At 42.1% G+C, this 24,012-nt stretch overlaps 1 protein-coding gene across 1 annotated transcript in view; it reads left to right on the forward strand.

Annotated features, from left to right (window-relative positions):
• Nucleotides 1-18,740: 18,740 nt before the first annotated feature.
• FAM171A1 (family with sequence similarity 171 member A1) overlaps nucleotides 18,741-24,012 on the forward strand; it is an 86,859-nt gene continuing 81,587 nt past the window's right edge. The window contains exon 1 of the mRNA XM_066552802.1: nucleotides 18,741-18,965. Coding sequence (XP_066408899.1) covers nucleotides 18,872-18,965 — 94 coding nt within the window. The 5' untranslated portion in view covers nucleotides 18,741-18,871. The remainder of the gene's footprint in view (nucleotides 18,966-24,012) is intronic.

The following is a 24,012-nucleotide window of genomic DNA, read 5'->3' on the forward strand; positions in this document are numbered from 1 at the left end:
GAGTGCACATAAATCCTGTGAGCCCATGTTCTATCAGCACAGGCTATACATTTCATATCTTTCCAGCCACCTCTACTCTCACTGTTGGCAAGTGGATGGTATAAACCACCATCTCATTTTTCAACAGGAATTTATTTTTTAATGGTCTGGAACATAATAACAATTGGTTTAAAAGTTAGAAATTCAATTGGAAATAGCATAAGTGAGTGAAACTCACTTTCAAATATAGTCCAAATTGCTTTTCTTCACTCTCTTTCACCCACTTTCGTCACGGAAAGCTTTGCACTGGGACTGAATTAACTAGAAATATCTTTCTGATCCTGCTAAGATCTGATCCTGCCAGACTGGATAGGGACAAATAGTATCTTTTTCACCTTGGGTAATGACAGAATTTGCCACTGCCTGTAAGGTCTCTCTGGCAGGAGTAGAAAGGTCAGCTGCAAAGCCTTCTTTTACACAGAAATGTCATTAACCAGAGTGCTGGCAAAAAAAATGAAGTGAGTTAGGTTCAAGTATTTCCAAATGCCAAGCTTCACTCCTCTGATAGGCCCAGACTGGAAAGATTCATACATATTCATAGAAAATTATTAAAATATTCCTCTAAAACTCTTCACTAAGTGAGAGATCCCAGACCTTTTGACGATGTTAAAGGAAATTCTTCTCATGCAATTGGGGTCTGCTACAGTTTATATTTTTAGAGGTGATGGTCACTGCTGCAGTTGAATGTTACAGGTCTTAGAGCCTGAAAAAGGCAGTAGTTTCTCTCTTATTATTATCAGTTACCTAGGGACTCCAAGAAAAAGCATTCCTATTTGCTGAAGTAGATATTTTGCAGAGAACATTTTAGTGCTGGAGTATTCTTAGCTCTGAGAGGAGATGTTTATTCCTTTGGGTGGATCTCATGTTCTGCCCCAGCTAAATGTGTGCTCACATCTCTGAAACAGGGCTTCTCCCACAGTGGACAGGGCTAAGGACACTCAGAATGACTGTCCAGTTTTTCCTTCCAGAGACAGGAGCTGATACTGCTTCTACAAGCAACACAGCACGTCCATACCTCTGGAAGCAGAAGAAGCAAACTCTGTGCTGCATTGTATCCATGGAAATGGCTCTGAGGATTAGAGTCTGTTCTGCTCCTGACTTGCTCCAAATAACATAGCAGATGATTCTTTGTTGAAACTAAAAATACATCAGCTAAAGTTCAAGGTCTGGCTATAGTTTTGGTTGGTGTTTTCTTTTAAATAATTTGCATACTTGAAAGGACAGCAGGCATTAAATTCACAGATGACACCAGGCAGGGAGAAACAGCAAGAGTAATGGAGAATAGGACCAAAACTCAGAATGATCTAGGCAAATTAAAAAAAAAACTCTCCTGATAAGAAAAAGAGGAAGTGTAGTGAAGGCAAAGTCCTCAGATAATCAGGTATCAGGAACTGAGAAATGCAGGATGGAGCATGTCTTGCTGGATAGCATTTTGCAGAGAAGAGAGCATGGAGAATCCCAAGCAAAACAGAAGTCAGGGACCTAAAATGTCATCTCCTGAGCTGTATTAACAAAAGCATTGTCTACAAAATATAGGACTATTTCTTTTCTTGTTACATTGGTGAGTCCTTGGGTGAAGGATTACATCTGATTCAGGGCAGTATCTCAGAATTGGTGAGTTCTGAACTTTAAAACACTGATATGACTTTCTGGTGCTTCAGGGTGTGCATTGTTCTTCAGACCTCCCCAGCTCCTTTAGGGACACTTTGGTGTTTATTTCTGTCACAGCCACATCCAAGTCATGGCTCTGTGCTGCCAAAGGCAGCTCTGAAGAATGGGCAGGAAAGCAGCTGCAAGTTTCTGTGTTTCAACCTCAGAACCCATGTCATCTATTCAAATACAGAGGAAATATTCAAGCAGGCAATATTTCACATGTTTTTAATATGACATGTGAGATTTGAGGCTTAAACATAGGAAATCCCACATAAGGGATATTTGGCAACTCCAGTTATTTTTAAAAGATATGAATAATCTGAAAGGGATCCAAAGGAGGGCAGTAAGAATGATTAATTGTCTGCAGAGATTGACAGCATAAAGAAGGGAAGAATGAGGAGGGAGAGAGACATAAACTTCCGACATGTAAAAAGTTGCTGCTGCAAAAGGAAGTAATCTGTTTGCCGTGTTCATGTTGCACAGGATAAAAACCTCAAAGCTTTATGTGTCACTGGGGAGGTTTAGGTTAGATGTTAGAAAGTGTTTCTGAACAGGCAGAGCAGTGAAGCATGAAAATCACCTTCCCTGGGGAGTGACTTGGGACATGCGGTCTGGAAAACTGGGCTGAACTGCAGAGACTGAGTGTAGCCTAAGGCAGAAGAATGGCAAGAGCAGCCTTGCAGAGTTCTTCCCAGTGCTGGAAGCCTTTCCAGTACTGCTCATAAGTCTATCAACAGCAGTCGAAAGAGGTAGTCAGCTGAGTGGCAATTTTTTAAAGTATCATCTTGAAAAATTCATTAGCTCTACAAGCAACAGGAAAGTTCCCACAGCATGCCTTGGAAACCATGAAATTCACCTTTAATACTAAAAGTTGCTTTCTTGGAAACAGTCTCAGTGAGGTAATGGTTAGCACAAAATAAATTACTGCATTCAAGTCAAAGTTAAAGACCAAATTCTATTGTCTGCCTTTCTTTTCATATAGACGTCATCTACAGAATCAGGGAGAGCAGTACTGTGTCCTATAACATGGTAAGGAACAGAGGAACCTGGCTACTTTTTTATTGCAGTGTTTACAGTGATATTTTTCTTTAGGTATTACCTTGTTCCTGAATCTTTTGCCATGCACCTAGGCAAGAAAAATAGAGATTTCACATTAAATTGATAGGTGTGATAACTGACATTAACACTACATCAAACATATATATATATATATATATGTGTGTGTGTGTGTGTGTGTGTGTGTGTGTATATGGGGGCAGGGGGGGAGAGAGAGAGAGAGAGAGACTCATGACTTTCATATGCCTTAAAGGACTATTTGCTCCATCTGGTTACTGGAGATACTTAAATTTAGGCAAATTTTCTTCAGTCTTTGGAGGGCAAGAAGTTGTATTTGCATGTAAAACCTCATGAATCCATATGAAGGTTCTAGACCCAACTTACCAAAAGTTCATGACTCTAAGATTGATATAAGAATACTATACACTAATCAAGGAAGAACTGTCATGACTATGGTTGACTTATCACTTTAATTTTACTGTATGAAACAGCTATATTAAATAACTTCACTAATGACTAAGGCTTACAGTACAAGCTGTAGTATGATTTTTCTTTAAGATATTAATTTTTTCCTGAGACTTGATTTTTTTTCTGACAGGGATAATGTTTCTGCACTGACACCTTCATAGTGCAAAATTAACTGTCTGAGCAATCAGAGTTTATGAATTTCTTTGTATTTTATTGTATTCCCTTTTTAATATTTGAAGTAACATGAAAAATTATTTAAATTTCTCACTCCTTCACTACTTTGTTTCCTTTTAAAACAAACATATTTTTCCATGACCTAATAAAAGAGAGTGTTCATAAAAGGTTATTTTTATGGTCTTCCATTTTTTATATTCAGTCATGTAAAGGTGATATCATTACCATGTGGGGACTGTGTTTTTTGTTTGCAGTGGCACCCCAGAGGTAGTATAAGGATGTATTTACATAACCATTGCCCTTAGAAATGTCACAGTATCAGGTTTAACTTACTGAGCAATAAATTCCTACCAGCTTTCAAATCCAAAAGGAGCAGCATGGGAATTACTCTTCATATTACATCCTTAAACATGCTTTTCTTCCTAGGTGACAGAAAAATTACAGTGAAGTAGGGAGGGAGGAAAGAAGAAATAACCTGACTAATGTTGAGTAAATCTGATAAGGTCATTTCTTGTTTCTGGCCTGCTAGCCTTGGGGCACATTTTTCTTTCTTTCTCTGCCCAACTTGTCCTGGTGCTTTTGAGATGAAGTAAAGACTCATCCACTCTCACAATGTAGTTCTGGTTTTGGGTGAAGATAGGATCAAAACTAAAATGGAATAGGAACCAATACTGCTGAAAGATATTTTCAGCCAGGTCTTCTGGACTTCCCCCTCAATTCTCTTTTCTGACACCAGATTACTCTGGGACCAGCTGGTTGAGGAAAAGAAAAAGTTTGGATCAGCTTTCTTACCCTCTTCTCAAGTACTATTCATTAGTTCAATTTTGAACTAATGTCTGATTTTATCTTCATAGTAGGTTTTATGCACAGCCCAAATGAAATTGCTCCTTTAGCTCTGATTGTTCATGCACATAATCTGTCATTCAGCCTAGGAAGTATGACCTAGGAACTGAGAAAGCATTGCTTTTGATGGCAGAAGTGAGTGGCAAATTATAAGTCTTAATATGGCCCTGTAACTGCCCAGTTCTGGAGTCATTACATTTAAAATTGTAAACAAAATCCTAAAAATATTCAAAGTCACTCTACTGCTAAACTATGCTTTCTACATCCTAATCATCCATCATATGTAAATATTTATAACAGAAGCTGCTAATTCCCACTGCAGCAGCGGGCAAATCTGCAGCCTGGCCAGCGGGTGGGAAACTGGAAATCTGACTTGCCCCTGCTACGTGGCTCCTGGCCTGCAATATATTCTAACTGCTTTCAGCATGTCACTCCCATCAGAGGTCCTGCTGTAAAGCTTCAGCACTTGAACTGCTCAGAAAGGCAGCTCTGATTCACTCATTTGGGGTCCTGCTCCAAGATTTTATTTCTTCTTTCTCAGTAGAAGCCCCAAGATGAATACAGTCCATCCCCAGGACAAGCACCCTGGCTGCAGGTGCATAATGCACATGTCCCTAGAAAGAAGCTCTAAAATACCCACAGCAGTGCAAACAGGTCAAGACTCAGAGACAAAGGCATGCCAGAATCCTGTACCTGAACAGGTGAAGGATGTCCCCAGTGCTCATCCTCTCCATCTTACCTGCCTGGGAAAAGGAGACTACAACCAGCTCCTTCTGTCCCTTCTTCACCTCCAGAGAGCTGCTGTGGTGAGAAAATCATGTGGGAGGGGAAAGTGGCAAATATTCATGTTGAAAGGATTTCTGGAGTTTGACAATTTCATAGGCATCTTCCCACTCTTTTTTCATTTCTCCTTGATTCTATCATTCTATTTAGTATATGAAAACAGCAAAAGCTAAAGGACTCTTTTCTCACTGAATTAAAATACAGGATGAGGAAAAAGAAGTTTAAAAGTTTGCTGAAACTCTGGGGGGGGGGGAAACCAAACAAAAAAGAAAATACTTTTCCTTGTTTATAAGACACACATATTTAGTATTTCTCATTTCTTAATGTTCTAAAGTTTTGATATATTAAAATCTCAGTCATGTCCAAGACTGTCATTGTCTGCTCTATAATAAAAATGGTTACAGCTGGTAACTGTCGTTGGCCAGCTGCATCGGATGACAGTGCACCACCACCATCTACTGATCAACTGCCTGTACTACCAAGAGAGAAAGACCCCCACTTGGACCGATTTGGATTTGCAGATTTTAATTCACAAGTCAAAATTCTTGTACTGAGACAGAGTTTGTCACATGTTGCACATGCCTGACAAGGAGAAAAAAGCTGAATTTAGAAGTCCAGAAGGATCATGAAACTCACAAATTTCAGGGAGCAACTATTTAGGCATTTTGGGTAATGCTGATGTGCTGCTGGAAAAGTGCAGATATAGATTATTTGAATGGGATTTTGGTCTAACTTACAAACATGTAAAACTGGTGACCTGATGGTAGGCAACACTGATTAATGTTGCACTGGAAGGATCAAATACTGCTTTTTCTTCCTGCACTTTTACTCATGCTAATGAAAATCATCACCAATATTGTGTAAATGATCTTTGACAACTCTCCCAAGGTATTCAGCTGCCTATGTCCTTTTAAAGAGCTCAGTAATGTAACACATTGCACTTAGTTCTTCAGGCCAAGCTTTCAGCATATTTGTTCAGAGGAGCTAAGCTGTTGCTTCTCAGTATATCCTCTTGAATTTGACTGTATAAAATAAAGATGATTTCATTTTTGTAGTTATGAAAGGGATAAATTGGTATCAATTTTCTTAGCTTTACAGGGATTATTTTGGTTCATATTCTTTCTAATATAAGTTGATCTTTTCCTAATGTTTCAAGATCTCTATGTACTTAGACCAGCTACTCACTTTTTTCACTCTTTTTAAGAGGCTGCACAGAATCTTTTTCTGCCCCTTTAGCAGGAGGATTTTTTTTTTATTAGAAAGGTTATGGGTATCAAAAATATGATCTCTCAGTCTTTCTTAAGCTATTGAATCCGTTTGTTCTGATACTTCTATAAACCAAGTTGATGTGAATAAGGATTAGCCTGGTAGAGTCCAAGTTGTCTAGAAATGGGAGACTATTAACAAAAATCCTGCTGGGTAGCTTGTGCAGTATCTACATTCTTCAAAGGGACATATCAAAAATACCCAGTCAGAGCACAGGATTTTACATCTTTTCATCTTGGTATAAATGTCAGTGCATTGTGAATAGAGACACAGACTGGCACTCAGAACCATCCTTTCCACTTCAAGTCCACTGCCTTTTGTTAAAGTGTTCCATATGGCTACCTCTTCAATCCACTTAGATTCTTTTGTCTGTGTTGGTGGAGTTGTGCTGACTTACAGCAGTAGATAATAAATCATTATGTTCTGTACTAGTGTTACCTCTGTGTTTCACTTCACTCTGTCTGTGCTCTAATTTAGATGCTCTAACATCAGTGTTTGAGGGTAGCCTCCTTTGAGTTATTGTTGAGAATGCCATGCACACCTCTACACAATAAATAGTGTGATAATAACAACTTACTCCCATTGAACAAGAAATCAGACACTAGGTAATGATCTAGTGGGCTGTCTTGTCTTTGACTGCCATCAAGGGAATTGACAGGTGTTCAGCTGGCCACAGGAGGGCTCTCATATTGTTCCCTAGATTCAGTAAGGAAGACAGTGTGAACAAAGACCACATAATTCAGATCAGACAAAGTCTCCCTTTTCCCAGATTACTCAGAGTTTATGAAAAATGAAGATTTTTATAGTTCTTAAACAAAGCCTTTCCATCATGGTTAAGACCAGCTGGGACCATTAGATTATATCACAGAATATGAAACCATTGTTAACAATATTTTTGTAGCTGGTACTCCCTGCAACCTTCTCCACTTTCCCAGTTCTTAGACTTCATCTTTGTCTGGTCTTTCCACTTCTGTTTTACTCCTTGTACATTCTCTCAGTTTAATGTCTCTTAATGGCAATAGCAGGGAGGTCATGCTAATAATCCCAGCAGGGTTTGCTAGTCACAGCCTGGACTCTAGTCACAGCCATGCTTAGCCTTTAATGTCATTATTCTGAAGCACACCTTAGTTCCTGGAAAGGAAGAACATGAGCTGTAAGACTGTACCAATGTGCTCTTGTTTTGTCGAGCTGTTTTTGCTAATGTGTGGTATTTGTATGTCTTTATACAACATAGTAATTTTAAAAGAATTATACTAACTCCTGAGATTTTAAACTAAACAAAGAATAAAAGTCTTTTACTTTCCTTGTGTGTTTATATATATATAGATATATTTGCCTACTATGCACAGATACAGCTATATGCCTACATATATGTATTTATGTCTTGATATATATCTACATTTCATTTTACAATATGTACAGTAAGATTGAAAAAGGACAATTTTTCATGGTGGCATTGCAAACACATAAACAAATGCTTTCCATGGAAAGGAACTCCAACAATAGCATGCTTAAATTTTACAACTTCTGTCTTGATCCTACTGGATTTCCATTTTCAATAGTTTGTGTGTATCCACATGTGTATGCATGCATGCATGGTTAAGCCTAACATTTGAAGAGTTTCAGTTTCCTACAGTAAACATTTCATTAGTGTTCATTAGCCTGAGTCCTTAATTTTAATAGGAATTGTGTGCCTAAACATTCCTGTGAACACTGTTCCTGATGGAGGTACTGGAGTCCTTCAACGCAAAGCGAGCACATCTCAAAAGCAGGCTGCCATGTGCTAGGCCAGTCTGAAGCACAGGCAGACAAATTCAGGGTATATTTGGACAGATTAACTTCTAGTCTGAGTCATTCTTATGCTGAAATAATGTGCCCACAACCAGGCCAAATGCAGGGCTTACTGAGCATCTCTTTCCGCAACCATGTGATCCACTTAGGGGCTTGACTATTTTTCTTGGGTCAAACCCATTCTTTTGTGTCTTCATTTTCTCAAGCTTCATAAAATCACAGCACCATAAGATACATGTAATGAGCTCACCTCTCATTTTCTGGCTTTCCCCAGAAAAGCTATATTCATTGTGCTCTGGAGAACACATTGCAGTGAAAGTCTTTATTTGCATAATTTTTTCACATGAAAGCAGAAACTGCCATCACCTTGGTTTTTTGTGGCACAGTACTTCTGTACTCTGTTTGATGGCCACACCACCTTTGTGAATAAGCAATCTCAATAGATTTTCCCAGTACCTGTCTCCCATATTCCTTTTCAGTGTACAAGAGCCGTAAGAGAAAGAGTAGGCCTTGTGGTCTTGAGGCTTGCATTACAGGAATAGCCTGACTTCTATCTATGGACATTATTCCACAATTCCACACTCAGCAGACCCATAAGTTTCTTCCATCCTGGGGGAAAAACCCCACCACATTTTTAGATTTCTTATTAGTCTCTACCCTGTCTACCCAACATATGGCTACAAATGCTCTTGCCTTAGTTTTCTCTGTGCTGGATGCAGGGCCTGATAATAACTTACTTTTTCTCTTTTTCCTCCCTTTTCTAAATTTAATTTAATTTTATTTTATAGAAGGCATACATTCAGCTGGAGGACTGTTCCTGGAGCATCCTGAGGTGTAGGAATGCTCAGTGAATATTCCTCAGGAAGCAGCACAGGGTTTGGTGTAAAATTAAAGCAGGTAATCCATAATCAAGCAGGCATAGGGTGTGTCAGCATGGTAGGAAACACCAACAGATCAGGCAAAGCCAAGCTAAGTGAGCCAAGCTAAGTGGAAGGGTCTGGGAAAGCCAGAGGTTTCCTGCCTTGCCTGAAGCAGCTGATCTCAGCTTCAGTGAACAGCAGCAGCTTGTTGCTCACAGGAGTTTGCTCCAATACACAAATACCCACTTTGCCTGTCCCAGAGCCAGGCCTGCTCACGTGAGTGTTCAAACGATTCGGAATGCCAGAGTCAATAGCATTTCACAACACTTCAGCCCCCATGTCCTGAGACTTGTGCCTCTTGAGGAAGCCTCAATTTTTTCCTAAGTAGTCATGAGACAAGGCCTTCACAACTGGTTCTATTTCTGATGAATTACAATGCCTGGTCTTATTCACTCATGAGACAAATAATACAGTCCTGGCCATCATTTCAGTATTTCACATTTCACTGTGTTTTCCTTGCACACTAGTTAAGCCCTGTCTTTTCCAGATGATGATTATTTTAGACAAAACCATCTGCAGATACTCCTTCTCTCATTCTTGCTCCCCTCCCTTGGAAATCTGTACCTATTTCAGATAGACAGTCTTCCAAAAAGTTGGGAAGAGGTGATTCTCAGACAGCAACCAAGACAATAACCACTTTCCTATCTTTTTAATGCCATTTAATTAAAAAAATCAACAAATGTTCAATTCTAATATATCTGTAATCAACAGCACAGATGTCAGGTTTAATTAGAAGTCAGGGATGGGTTCTGTCAGTATGTCTTCAGGGTTCTGTCAGTATGTCTTCACTCAGTAGGATCTACTTTATATCAGGAATAATACAAATTTACTGTGATAATTATCACAGTTAAAATGAACAGGCTCTTCAGCTAGAATAGAATAGAATAGAATAGAATAGAATAGAATAGAATAGAATAGAATAGAATATCCTGATTTGGAAGGGACCAACATGGATCATGAAATCCAACTCCTGTCACTGCACAGGACCAAGAATCATGCCATGTGCCTATACCATGCTCTGGACAAACAAGGGAAAAAATGAAAAGGAAAGAATAGTGCAGACAAGAGTTCTCTGCATTTCTAATAGGTATACAGGAAATACAAGGGAAGATATGCAAACCCTGACCTGGAGAAGTTGGGGCACAAGTGTATAAATCTTTTCCATTATGGTAATTAACTTCTTGATTGAATCTAGAATACACAAAATGTTTTGTCTCAGTGCACTCTGGAAAGAAAAGGCACGAGCCACACAAAAAGCCCCAAAATAAACAAACAAACAAAAAAACCCCACAACAACCCCCCCCCCCCAAAAAAAACCGAGAAAGATGAGAGAGAGAGAGAGAATAATTCAAATTTCAATTGTCTTTTTGTCTGCAGGTGAACACCCTTTATTTTTAACACTATCATTTGCATTTTAAAAGCACAAAGAAAGATCTGCTATCTCCTTTCCATTAAAGCAGAGACTAAGTTAATTTTCTCCTAAACTGTGGCATAGAGATCACAGTCTTCTCTTCTTCCCCTAGCCGACAAAAACATTCGTATTGTTCATCGGTCCTTTGGTCACCTTCCTTTGACAGGTCTCTGACATTCTCTTCCTTCCTTCCCTGCCACATGCTCCTTTGACACTTTGCTTCATATAGAAACTCATTTCTGTTGCTTCCCCACTCTGTGCTATGCACAGAGAACAAGCACATTCCAGGTCTTCAGGAGCATCCTGAAAACAGCAGGACTGTGATTATCTTTACTTTCAGGCATAAAGGTTGCAGGGAATGACAAAAATCTTAAGGATATTGCATTTGGCTTTTGGTTATTTCCAAAATACTGGGAGATGGCAGGACAAGGAAAAAAGCACAAGTACACCAAGATGTATCCTGAGGCACTGAGACACCCTGGGACCCATAAGACTCAGAATAGTAGCAAGTAAACCATCAGAACCATTTATAAGCATAAACACATGTGAAAACCCAAGCAATTTCCACATACTAATATTGTAGAATTAATTACTTACGTGTCATGTGAAACAGCTTGGTAGCAAACTCTGAGCTTGAGTTTTGTGACAGAAGGAAAACAAAAACCATCACAAAAATGCATCATATAAATTGTTGTGGGAGGGACAGTGTTTAGCACTCACTAATTCAAAGCTGGGCCCTTGGGAGCTAAGAAACTATTTGTATTTGCTGGCACAGCTGTAGCTGTCGAAGGGATTACTGAGGCGTGATGGGATGTGTGTGGCAGGCAGATGCAGCAGAACCATCATCTGAGAAAAGTTGTATCAATAAGCGCCGCAAGGCTTTGGGGGTTTTAACTAGGTAGTTAAAATAGTGCCAAAATTATTTCCAGTAAGAACCAGTGCCATAATATGGTGAAATGAATACCTGAAGTATTTTAAAAGTTGAGCTTTTTAGATAGAGTTGGACTTGATCCTTGTGGGTCCCTTCCAGCTCAGGATATCCTATTCTATTCTATTCTGGAACAGAGGTATTTGCAAATTGCCAATAACTTTGAGCTTTTTAAAAGCTGCTGCATAATAGCATTTGAAAAAAAACCCCTGAGCTTTAAAACTTGAGAGTCTCTACCTCTTATGAAGAAACAGTGATTCATACTGATGCAGCATTGTCTGCGTGACTCAGCAGGTGTATTGACACCAACCAAAGATAAGGGATGGGTTCTGATCAGTAAAAAAATCCCCATTCCTCAATTTAGATTAAGGGAGGAAAGAGGTTGAAGTAGGAAGGTGGGAGTACCTGTAGTAATAGAGATTATGTAAAACTGCTTGGACAAGACTATGGCAGTAGGTATGGCAAAGTTCAGAAATATAAACTGGGATAAATGCATGAGATGAAACAAATGGAAGAAAAGACAAAGAAATAAAAAGTAAGTGCTGTTTAGAAGTTTGGGTGAAAAGGAACAGTAATCAGGTTTATATGGTAAAGAAAATTCAACATTTTTGAGTAGAATGTTATCATTTCAAATTGTAAAACTGATATCCTTAAAACAAAAGTTTGAAGTAAGTAAAATTTGGAGCAGAAAGATATCTTTCAGGTACTACAGGTAGTAGCTGAAACCATGAGAATAAGTGAATTGTCCTGGATGACAGGAGATGTGAAAGCAGAGGCAACAGCAGAGAAGAGCAAGGGGTGCCACAGAAAGACATAACTGACTTTAGACTTCAGTGAAAATCTTTTTTAAAAATCTCAGTAAAATTATGGCTTCTGAGAACAATGTTTGCCAGTTTTGTATTGATTTATAAAGTGGTTTCTTTTTATTTTTCATCTCTGAAGACTTTAGTCCAGGACTTGTAATGACAGCTCAAGGCCATTAAGCAAGACTCCTTTTGCATTTTATTTTTGCTGACTCAAATGAGCTGTCATCAGGAGGCACAAGGAAGCACAAACACTCACAAACTCTGTGAACAGAGCTGTGCCTGGATGGGTGTTTGTGTCACTCTTGACTTCCACAAGAGCTGTACTGCTGTGGTGGCCTCCAGGAGAGACCTGAGAGCAACAGAGGGACTTGGTGGTGAGGAGCTCAGGTCTAAACTGCTTTGAGTGTATTTCATCAAAGTGATTAAACAGAGAGGGAAGGCTCTTAGATTTAGTTATTAAGAGCTTTAGGGAAGACAGTGGTTTTATTAAGGCTTTATACCAAAATATACTTTCGAAAGCTTCTATTTTACTGGTTTATTTTGTCATTGCTTTCTGTAGCATATAGAAAGTTGGGTTTGTTTTAATCTGACTTTTTTTTTGTTGTATCATAAGAGCTTTGTGGCAGCTCAAACAATAATGTAAATAATATCCAGCAGAGTTTAAATCAAACCTTCTTCAGAAAAAGTTTCAGGTTCACTTAGCTGATATCCAAATGACAGACAACCTTTCAGCTGAATGAAGCCATAAATAACAGAAAAAGGCAAAGAAGGATTTTAATGCTGAATAACAACTTCCTCTTAATTATAGTCTATGTTAACCTTATCATAATCTTTAGTATGAATGTTGTCACTCTTTCTTATTTTATTCAGAATTTTGTTTTGTTGGTGCTCTTACTAAATTGTTAACTCTCAGAGTCAGGGATTCATCTGGGACTCTCAAATATTTTTGTTTCTTTTAAATTCACCTTTCAGAAATGCAGGAAAATCTAGAAAACAGAACTACCTTAGAGGCTGAAAAAGCGCCTTGCCTGTCACAAATTTTTCTATCTCCCATTGCTCCCAAAAGCTCTAGAGGCCCCACACAATCCTTCCTTCATCCTTTCTTTCCCCATCCCAAACCCACTGACTCCTTGGTCATCCTTTCATCCCTGCTTCAGATCTCCCAGTCCCTTCTCAGCTGCTGAGCCTGGCATCCCAAAACCCTCATATTAACTTCAAGACTCCCTACTAGCTTTTCCTCTGCAACCTTTATGCAATGCTTACAGATTTTTTTTTTTAATCTGAGCCTAGTCCTATTCTGGCAGCTCCCATGAGATAAATATAATTTTATTTAATATAGAAATAAGGCAGTAAAAGCTACTTTAGGCTCTAATATTTATTGAAATCTCGAGCTGGTCCACATCCAGTTGTCTACTAAGGGATTTAGTGTGCAGTCACACATAATGATGTGGGGGGGGATGTATTTCACACATAACTGTTTCACACTGGCTTCCCTATGTAAACAAGTACTTAGGTCTTCTGAGCCAAACTTTTCTTTACCTTATGAGCACATGCAGGCAGTAGTCAAGTCTCATATTAATAGCACAGCATGTGTATGTCAATATTGAAATGATCTGAGATCTTCAGGGTGAAAGGCATTTATGCCAAAGACAGCATTATGTTCTGGTATCCATGCTCAGCATGGCTACAACTAAAACAACACTAGTACTCAATCACTGCTAGATTTCTCAAAAGGATATGAAATAATTGTCGTTCTGGTCATAAAACTTTGATTTTTTCTTTGAAAGATCCAGGACTAAATAGCTTCTATAATTGTCATGTAAAATGTTTAATACCACATAATCTGTAGCTGGCTCAATTTACCAGGAGCACTGCAAAATAATTTCCAGGGCTTTATATCTGACATTCACTCTTTTTGTTTGTTTGTTTGTTTTAGATTTAGGTTTGTGTGATCTTCCATATGTAAAGTAACTGGTGCACTAGTAAACTAGGACTCTTCTAGAAATTATAAAGGTACTTCAAAGCAATTCTCAAATGCACACATTGCTGCTGCCAACCAGAAAGGCTAGATAACAGCCTGCTAGAGCTATGGCTTTATAACAAATATTTGCACCTTCTGGTTCACTGAATTCATTTGCTATATATTAAATATTTAACTGCTAATCCTCCATTATAGATTTGTCATTGGCTGTCTAAGCACTGCTTTTATTTGTCTATGGGGAAATAATACCACAAGAAATACGGTAGTAGACATTGTGAGAAAGAACAGAAAATAACTAATTAGCCCAACTTTTAGCATAAGCATATTCAGCATACCTTTCAAGGGTGTCTGAATATTGTAGAATTAAAAATTGGAAATTTTAACAGTAAGTCTACCTGCAAACTAATCCATATAATCTCCAAGGCGCTCATTGAATGCGTCTGTCTACTAATGATTGGTGCAGAGAGCCTCTTTAATAGGTACTCATATTCTAAGTATGTTAGTATTCATTACTTGAATAGTCAACGATTTGAAAATGTGTTTGTACAATTTAAAATATAATTTAAATTGTTTATACAATGTAAAAATGTACTGTGTGTAGCATCAGCATGGACTGGACAAATAAGAAATGCTGCAGAGAGGAAAAAGTACCCACATTGGGTTAGGAATAAGCCCAGCCATCTAGCTGCCACTGCACTTCCAGGGCCAGGGCTCAAGTATTCTTTCTGAATAGAAATCACAGAATGGTTAAGGTTGGAAGGAGCTTCTGATGTCATCTGGTCCAGCCTGCCGGCTAAGGCAGGATCTCATAGAGCCAGTTGCCCAGGACTGTCTCCAGGTGGCTTTTGAATATATCCATGGATGGAGACTCCACAACCTTGTTGGGAAGCCTGTGCCAGTTCTCAGACACTCACACAATAAAAGTGGTTCCTGATGGTCAGAGGGAACCACCTGTATTTCTGTTTGTGCCCATTGCCTCTGGTCCTGTCACTGACCACAATTGACAAAAGCCTGGCTCCATCCTCTTTGTAGCCTCCCTTCAGGTATTTGTACACATTGATCAGATTCCCTCTGAGCCTTTTCCTCTCCACTCTGACCAGTTCCAGCTTTCTCAGCTTTTCCTCATAGGAGAGATGCTCCAGTCCCTTTGTCATCTTCATGATCTTTCAGTGGACTTTCCCCAGTGTGTCTGTGTCTCTTCTGGTCTGAGGATTTCAGAACTGGACACAGCACTCCAGGTGTGACCACACTTGTGCTGAGTAGAGGGATCACCTCTCTTGATCTGCTGGCAATGCTTTGAATAATGAAGCCTGGGATACCATTCACCTCCTTTTCTCTAAGAGCACTCTGCTGGTTCATGTATGACCCAAATTAGAACTGAGCTCTCACTACTGCCTGACTCAGGTCATTTTATTGTATTAATGTTGTTTATTGACACTGCTCTTGTGGTGTTTTCTCAAGCTGCAGTAAATTGTCTCCTTTTTTTCCTTAAGGGTGTCTAGCCAATGAGTGTCAGCAAACAAGGCTGGGGTATAACTTACACTTGCTTAATTCTGAAGAGGATTTGAACTGAACTATAAGATATCAACTATCCCTTGTGTCACAGGGAGTTTTCATCCAGGAATCAATGGCATTACCAGTATGTCAGTCTTAGATGCTTCAGTGCTCACTGGGGCAACAAGAAAAGATCATTTCAAGAGAAGCCATTTGGAGGAATAGCTCAATTTCATTACATGAATAGCACCATTTATGACAGTGTTACCATGTAATTATATAGATAAATTTAGCTTTTTCAGGTAAGAGACAAGCCCTGTGTGCCCAGCATAGTTTATAAGGATAAAAATATTTTTCTGGGCTGAAATAAACAGAAATGCAGGAAGTGTGTGTTACTATACACAGCTTGTGTTTTCAAAATCTGCAGCTCAGAGGTCCAGCTGTACCTTGGGCTGCATCACCAGAGGTGACCAGGAGGTTGAGTGAGGGAGGTGATTCTGCCCTCTCCTTTCATGAGACCTTGTCTGAGTACTGTGAACAGCCCTGGGGCCTCCAAATAAGGAGTCCAGAAGAGGGGTACAAAGATGATCACAGGACTGCAACACCTCTCCTGTAAAGTCAGGGTGAGACAGCTGGGGTGGTTCAGCTGGAAAGGAACCGTACAGCACCTTCCAGTACCTAAAGGGAGCTGCAAGGGAGAGCTGGAGAAGGACTTTTTACAAGGGCATGTTGTGATAAAACAAGGGAGAAGGGCTTTAAATGGAAAGAGGGCAGGTTGAGATGAGATAGCAGGAAGATATTCTTGACTGTGAGCATGGTGGGACACTGGAACCCAGCGCCCAGGGAAGTTTTGGATGCCCCATCCCTGGAAGTGTTCAAAGCCAGATTGGATGAGACTTTAAGCAACCTGGTCTAGTGGAAGGTGTCCCTGCTTATGCAGGGGAATTGAAACCAGGTGATCTTTAAAGTCCCTTCCAGGCCAAACCATTTGAATTCTGTGATTTCTCTGTGCAATATCTTATTTCTTTCCAGCCTTAGTCATTATGTGGTATTCATTGATGCTGCAAAAATTGTTGCATCTGTTTGGTTTTTTGTGAAAATAATACAACTATATTCAGGAAAATGCATTTTCCTCTTTGTAGCAAAATGCTCTACCTTTCCTTATAGACAGAATTAGGTTTTATATAAGTTTCTATCTCTGAGCTCCTCTTACATATGCTAATTTAAGTTCATTAACATCCAGGGAAAGGGGGGAAAAAATATATTATTTGCCATATGGCCAGCCTCCTTTCTTTAGGAACAAGTTGCCTCATACTTAAGACATGCCATGAGTTTACAATATTGAGATCTTTGTTTATGACAAGCAGGAGTAAGATCACATGATCTGTATTTGTTCATTTAGTCTTCTCTGTGAACTGAATGGCCTTTTTGTACTTAGTTTTCTTATGAGATTGAACTTTACAGATAAATCCTCAAAATTCTCAGGATAAAAGGATAAAGTGTCTACACAGTATTTATCAACTCTCAGAAAATTTATTTGAAAACAGTAAAACCAAAGTGAAATATGTTGTAATCAACTGAAGTGTGTCTGAAAATGATCTATCAAATCTGTTTTAACACTTCTGGGGTACCAGAATTTCATAAAATTCATAAAATAAACAACCTGTAGCTTGTGATGCAGCTACTCTGGTAAACACTGAAACGACAAAATAAATTGTAAAATAAACAACTGTACTGCTTTCTAAAAATCGATCTTTAATACATCACATTTTTATTGGAAGATTTTATTTTAAAATAGATTTACAGATAAATCCTGAAACTTTAGGGCACCTCAGTGAGAGATTAAATTTGTAGGTATACAAACTTCAGTCTTAAAGGCCAATCGAAGCACTGGCAGTGTTTGGGAGCAGATCGTGGGAAATCCATGAGGCAGTGGGGCAGAGGCTTTGCTTTGCACAGCTGTGTAAAGACTTGCCATAATAGCTGTCTGGAGCAGCAATCTCCGTGCTGGAGGAAACATGAGGAGCGCCTGTTCTCCCTCCCTTAGGACGCGTAATGCTCAGCAGAGATCGGGAAGGGAGGAGTGACTGCTGTGCCCTTGTGTTCTGCCTCTGCTGGCCTGAAGGAAAGCAAGCCGAGAGATGCTCTTAGGGCAGATGCAAACCAGCCCAGTGAGAAAGCCCCCAGGGACAGTACCCTGCCCCCGGCAGGATGTCCCCAGCGCTACCCTTGCCGTTCTCCGCACGGGGCGAGGCGGGAGGCACCGTACCCGGTCTCAGCCTTCAATGCCACCACGATTTCCAACCCAGAGTTCACCGTTCCTGTGCAGTTTGCTATAGCATTTTAAAAAACTATTTTGTGTTAAAACCAGTAGATGGGTGCATTTGCTGTTGCTTTGCGGTTGGTTGGTTCGTTTTGGTTTTGAAATTCGCTTTATATAGTCCAGCAGCGGCGGGGGCCCGGCCGGAGGTCACGCGTGGCAGCGGGGCCGCGGGGGACCCTGCGACCCGCCACGTCCCAGCCGTGCGGAGAGCAGGTCACGGCACCCGCCTTCCCCTCGTCCCTCCCGCTCGCTGCGGTGGGAGGCGAGCGGGGCCGGCACGGCTGGGGAGGCCATTTTGCAGCCGTTCAGGGAGGGAGAGCGGGCGGCGGGCGCGGCCGGGCAGGACCCGGCCCCCCGCGGCAGGTGAGCGGCAGGTGAGCGCGGCAGGTGAGCGCGGCTGCGGCGGGCGCGGCCCGGCCCGGCTGCCCCGGGGGACACGCGGCTACCCCGGGCGGGCCGGGGGCGGCGCCGGCGCTGCCGAGGAGCCCCGCGGCGGGGCAGGGCAGGGCGCGGGCGGCAGGGGGCGCTGCGCCGCCGGGCGCGGGCAGGGCAGGGGGTGCCGCCAAGGGTTAAGGGGCGGGCGGGGAGCCCGGGCCGCTCCCGCGGGGAGAGCGGGGGGATGGATAAACTGGAGCGGAATTAAAGAATAAACCCGAGCGGACAGGCAGCGGGGCCGCGAAGCTCTCCCGCCTCCCCTTCCTTCCCGCTCGCCTGCGCCGCCCGCCCGCCTGGGGGGACAGCGCGGGACGCGGAGCCGGGGCGCAGCGGCGGGACGACAATGCAGCAGGCGGAGAAAGCAGGAGGGGCAGCGCACGGCAACATGGAGGGAGGCGCGGAGCGGGCCAGCCCCTGATGCGGCTCTTTCTCCTCCTCCTCCGGGCAGCGGCTCCGGCGGCGATTCTCTCCCTGGCGGCGGCTGGCGGCGGCGGGTGGAAATGAGCAGGTCGGCGGCGCTTCTCCTCTGCCTGCTGGGCTGCAACGTGTGGAAGGCGGTGACCAAAACCTTAGGGGCGCCCGAGGCGGCTCAAGGTCGGTGCGGGATGGGCGGCGGGACTGGCCCGCTTTGTGCGGCGGTCCCCGGGGCGGCGGGCGCTGCATTGTGCGGGGGGCCGGACCGAGGGTACGGCGGGGAAGCGGGTCGGTGATGCGAGACCTCTTCTGGCTTCCGCCGGCCGCCGCAGACCCCGCAGCCCGGAGAAGCGGAGACAGCCCCGCGGCTGGGGAGCTTTTGTTACTGGCAGGGGCAGGGGCTGCGCTGGCCTCATTGTGCTGCCCCCTCCGTTCCTCCCTCCGTCCCTCGGCGCCGCCGGAGCTGTTGCATTGCATCCTTTTCCCCCGATCTCCCGTCACCTCACCGTGCCCGCTGCAGGGCCCGACGCGGCGGCGAGAGGCGGGTGGGGGGCACCGGCGGCCGCAGGCCGTGCGGGGCGGCCGGGCTGGGGTTCGCCCCCCGGGCTGACGGCGCGGCTCGGCCGCGGCCCCGGGACGTTTCCGGGCCTCCACCGGGCCTTTTGTTCGGCGCGGTGGCTCCCGCCGGCCGGGCGGGGTCTGTCACCGCTGCCCCTGGGCAGCCGGGCAGAGTCGCTCCCCGGCCGGGCAGGGTCGTCCTCCGCCTTCGCCCGGTGGGCGCAGAAGCCGCAGCGAGGCAGTGCCCGAGCGCCCGGGGGCACAGCAGCTCCTGATGCTCCTGTGCCGGGCTGCGGCTCCTGCCCTGGGCTGCACAAGTCTGATCTTCACCTGTGCCGTGGTGTGGCAGCCCCTCGGCCGGCCAGGTGCACCTGCCCTCCAGCCCTCCCCCTGAGGAATCTCGGTGAGGGGGGAAACACCGCCGTGCCCTCCTCGCCCTTGGCCTTGGGTTCGGTGACAGGAGGGCAGCCCCTCCGTCGGGCTCCAACAGGGATCCTGCAGTGGCATCGTGCCTGCCGGGATCACGAGCGTGTCAGGATGCATAAAACTTGTGTACATAGGGGTACAAAACATGTTAGAAGGAAATGCATCCTCCCCTGTGGTCAGCGTTGGCCTTGTGGTATGTATTGTCAAATGGGTAAATGTGTCATCTGGGACGAGCGATCATACACCGGCTGAGCCTTCATGGCAGCGGGCTGGCAGCATCCTTCCTGCTGCACTGGGGTGGATGTGCACCATGTGAAAGGTGTGCTTATGTCCTCTTTCCTCAGAGCTTTCCTTATCTCACACAGGTTGTAACAATCAGTAAGTGGTGCCTGCTGCAAGAAATAAAACATTGAAAGTAACCTTTTTGATTTCCTTCTTTCATGATTCGATTTAGGTACCCTGAGTAGAATCTGGGTGGGCATGTGTTCACACACAGAGTAGTCAAAAGGCCAAGGTGTCTTGTAGGAAAACCTACCATGCCAGGCAATCTGACATCATATGTAATACCAGTTTCTGCCTTTTTTAAAGGACAAAAAAAAAAATAGCTGTTGTGGGATAAGAACCACTAACTAAAACTCAAAGGCCACTAAACTTGGGATATACTGAATTTATTGATAAGCGTGTCTAAAAACCAGAGCTGTGTGTGGCCCACGAAGCTAGCACTTCAAATACCAAGGTAATATCAAAATCGACTATAATTTTTGTATCATATGGAAAATCTCCTTCATGTAATCAGAGTGGTGAGGTATTGGCAGAATTAGTGACTTTCAACTGTCTGGCTGATCTTGTCTTCTATTGTCAAGCCCAATTCAGATCGCATGGAAAGGCTTGTCTGTAGCTGCTACATCTACATCAAGACTGATGGCTGATTATTTGAGTAATAACAACTATGTCAGTGAGTTGAGAGTATCTTTATCGAAATAGAAATGTCTAATTTTGTCTTCCATGTAAGAACATCTGAGTTTTTCATAATATCACTTTCCAAAGCCTAATTAGAAGCCCAGTCTTTATTCTTTGGACATGTACATTGGTACAAGGGGATATGTAGAGCTGATCTCATATCAAAGTGTATTCTGCTTCCTAATAGCACCTCATTACTATGAATCTTTCTTTGAAAGTTTACCGTGATGGCAGCTTGTAGCCTTGAATAACTTAGCGAACATCAGGTGTGATGATGTTCTGGGGAAAAGAGTTTTAGTACTAGGTACATTCCCAGTTTGTATACACACAGCACAGTAAGTGCTAAATGGTTGTAAAATCTAAACTAGCTGGATTTCCCTCTTGCCCTTTTAGTACCATGGTCACAGTTGTGGGTACAAGTAAAGGGCCGTTGCCGAAGTTCAGGGGTGTTTGCACATGACCGTCCTTTCCTTTGTGGCTGAATGGACTAGTTAAAAACCAAGTGATTGAAATAAAGGTAGAGGTTAGAAAGCTGGAGCATGCCATTAGGGAATAACTGCTTCAGCTGCAGTACTTGTTGTTGGACAGGTTACATGAGACTAGGGTGGAGAGCCCTCCTCATGGTGGGACAGATCAAAGGAGACTTGGTTAAGATGTTCCACTTCTGTGTTAACAATCCAAATAAATAGGTCTTGGATTTGGAGCTTTTAAAAGGTGGGATTTGTAGTCAGTGTTCTGATTAGGAAAGGATGAGGAGGGATGCTCTGCCTCAAGCATTTCTCTCCTTTATTGGTCTCAGACATATGTTCAGACAGTCCCAGCTTCAAATTCTCCCCAGCCAGACTGATTACGTAATTTGTGAATATGGAAGTACTGGTTATTAAGCTCTGCACTTAGCACTGTATTTAGAAAATTGAATGACTTTTTAATGCAGATCTCTTGTGGCCTCCTCTGAAGGTCACAGAGGTACCCTCAAAGTCTCAGTAATGTACTTGCTTTAATAGGGTAAAATTCTCACAGATGAGTTTGCTTTTGCCTCTGTTGGTGCTTGGAACCCCAGCAGTGAGGGTGTTAGATGTCCATGCAGGTACTCTTTAGAACCTTTACCTCTGTAACTTCTCTCAAGTGTGTAAAACCTGAGAGGTATTTCAGATGAGGACTAAATTATGGTTTTGTGGAGCTTTTGTTTGGTTTTGGTTTTATTTGGATTTTTAAATTGTTCTAACAGGTATTCCAGAACTTCAGTTTCTTTTAGTGCTGAAATGAATGTGTGCAAATATTAAAACAAACAGATAAGCCCCCAAACTAATCCTTAAGCTGAATTCCTGTTGGCACTGGTGATTTGTTTGGTGAATACACAAAATATATGGTGCATGCTTTTTCACATGAATAGGTCTTGTATAAAAACTAACAACAGACCTCTGGCAAATAGGAATTTTAGAGTTATATAAATATGTAACATTAAACCAGGGAGAATGTAGGCATAATCAGTGTAATTTGGGAAGGGATTAAATTTCTTTATTGCCTGTAAACTTTGCTTCTCAGTAGAAGATGAGGATCATTTATTTGTAGCTGCTAGGGAGGTCTTTTTAGAGAAATCCTAGAATATTCTTAGTGCAGAAATCTGGCATTATATTTTTCTACTGCAGTGTGTATTAGTTTTAACTCATATTTCTTGGAAGTTGGTCTTCCTATTTTATTAGTTTTTCAAAATTAAGAAGTTATGAATAATAACATTTGAGTAACAAATAGCACCCAATTCAAATACTGGCCTACCTGTAGATGAATATGCTCAGGATATCTCATCTTCACAATCCCAGAATGAGATTATATAAGTAGATGATTATTTTCCAGTATGATGGTGAATTAAAATTCAGATGTTGCTGCTTAGTCAGAATCTGCAGTGTTTTTCCCCTCTGTGTACATAGAGGACAGGAGGGTTGATGCTTGAGTGCTGCTGTTTGGAATTGTCTTCCTGCAAGCTGCCATTCCATTACTTCATGGAAGATAACTTCACAGCCATTTCAGCTGGATATTCTGCGAAGGCTGCTTTTCTGGACAGCAATAACAGAATAGCAGTCTATAACGGCAGTAACAGCAATAACAGCAATAACAGTCTCAGCTCTGAGAATCTGAGAAGATCCTCCGCTTCTGGGCTGGGTTTTTTTTCTTTATTTTTAAAGTGGTTATCCCATGCTTGCAGTTTTAACAATGATGCTAAAGTTTAGATGATGCAGAAATAGTTTTTATAGTCTTCCTCTCTTTCCTCTTGCACTGCCATACTGTCTCTTCTCATTCAGCTGCAAATTACTAATGACCATCAAATCCAAAGGTTTATTTCATTGAGACCCAAATGGACTCCTCAGAGTAGAAGCTAAATTGCTCTAAAGCAGTAAAAAAGACGTTGCTTTATTTTAGTGGAGGAGCCAATTGCTTACTCAGTACTAGACAGTGTTGTAAAATGTTAATGAAGATGAGGTGATTGATTTTAGCAAAACTATTACATATATATATAAACTATCAGATGCAGGTAAGCGCTGGGTTCTGGTTGGGTTTTTTTCATGTTTGTCTTGAACAACTAATGCCTGCAAATGCCTAGTAACTGATTTCCCTCAGTCAGATGAGCAAGTTACCTAGGTGATCTGAGGGTTTAAAACTGCAGTCTTTTTCTCCTGAGCATTTGTGTTCACCCTTTTGTCTTGTAATACCTTGCACTAAGTGATTCGACGTACCTTTAATAATGCATGTATGCACTTGTGAAGTGACAAATTCATGTGCTGGCTATTCCTGCGGGCCCACTTGTGTCTTTTTTGCCCACTTGTGTCTTGAGATAGTGTTAATTGCCATGTGTTTCTCCCTCTCTTTATTTTTTGCCTTTTTTTTAACACCACACTGATGCTTTTTCCTGCTTGAGACTAAAACTGGGTTCATGAAGCTTTGACGGATGGCTGTCTCAACTTTTGGCTAAGTGAATGGTTTCAAATAAAGGTTTCTGGTAACAATGAAATGCAATTTTATGATTTTTAATTGTAATGGTTAACAGAAGCTTGGCTGTATGTATCTGTGTGCTAGGGAGGAAGAAGTATTGTGCATTTAGATTTTTTTTTAAATATCAGAAATCTCCGGTGGTTTTGGTAAATGGAGGCATAGAAATGTCACTCCACTTTCTGTTATTACTTCAGATTACTTCTGTTATTACTGTTATTAAACTTCAGATTAGTTTTTTCTCTTGTCTTCTGTGGGCAAAGCCAGGCTTGGCACAGGAAGAAAACCAAGAAGAAAG

The sequence above is a fragment of the Molothrus aeneus genome, chromosome 1, assembly GCF_037042795.1.
Source record: "Molothrus aeneus isolate 106 chromosome 1, BPBGC_Maene_1.0, whole genome shotgun sequence".
NCBI lineage: Eukaryota > Metazoa > Chordata > Aves > Passeriformes > Icteridae > Molothrus > Molothrus aeneus.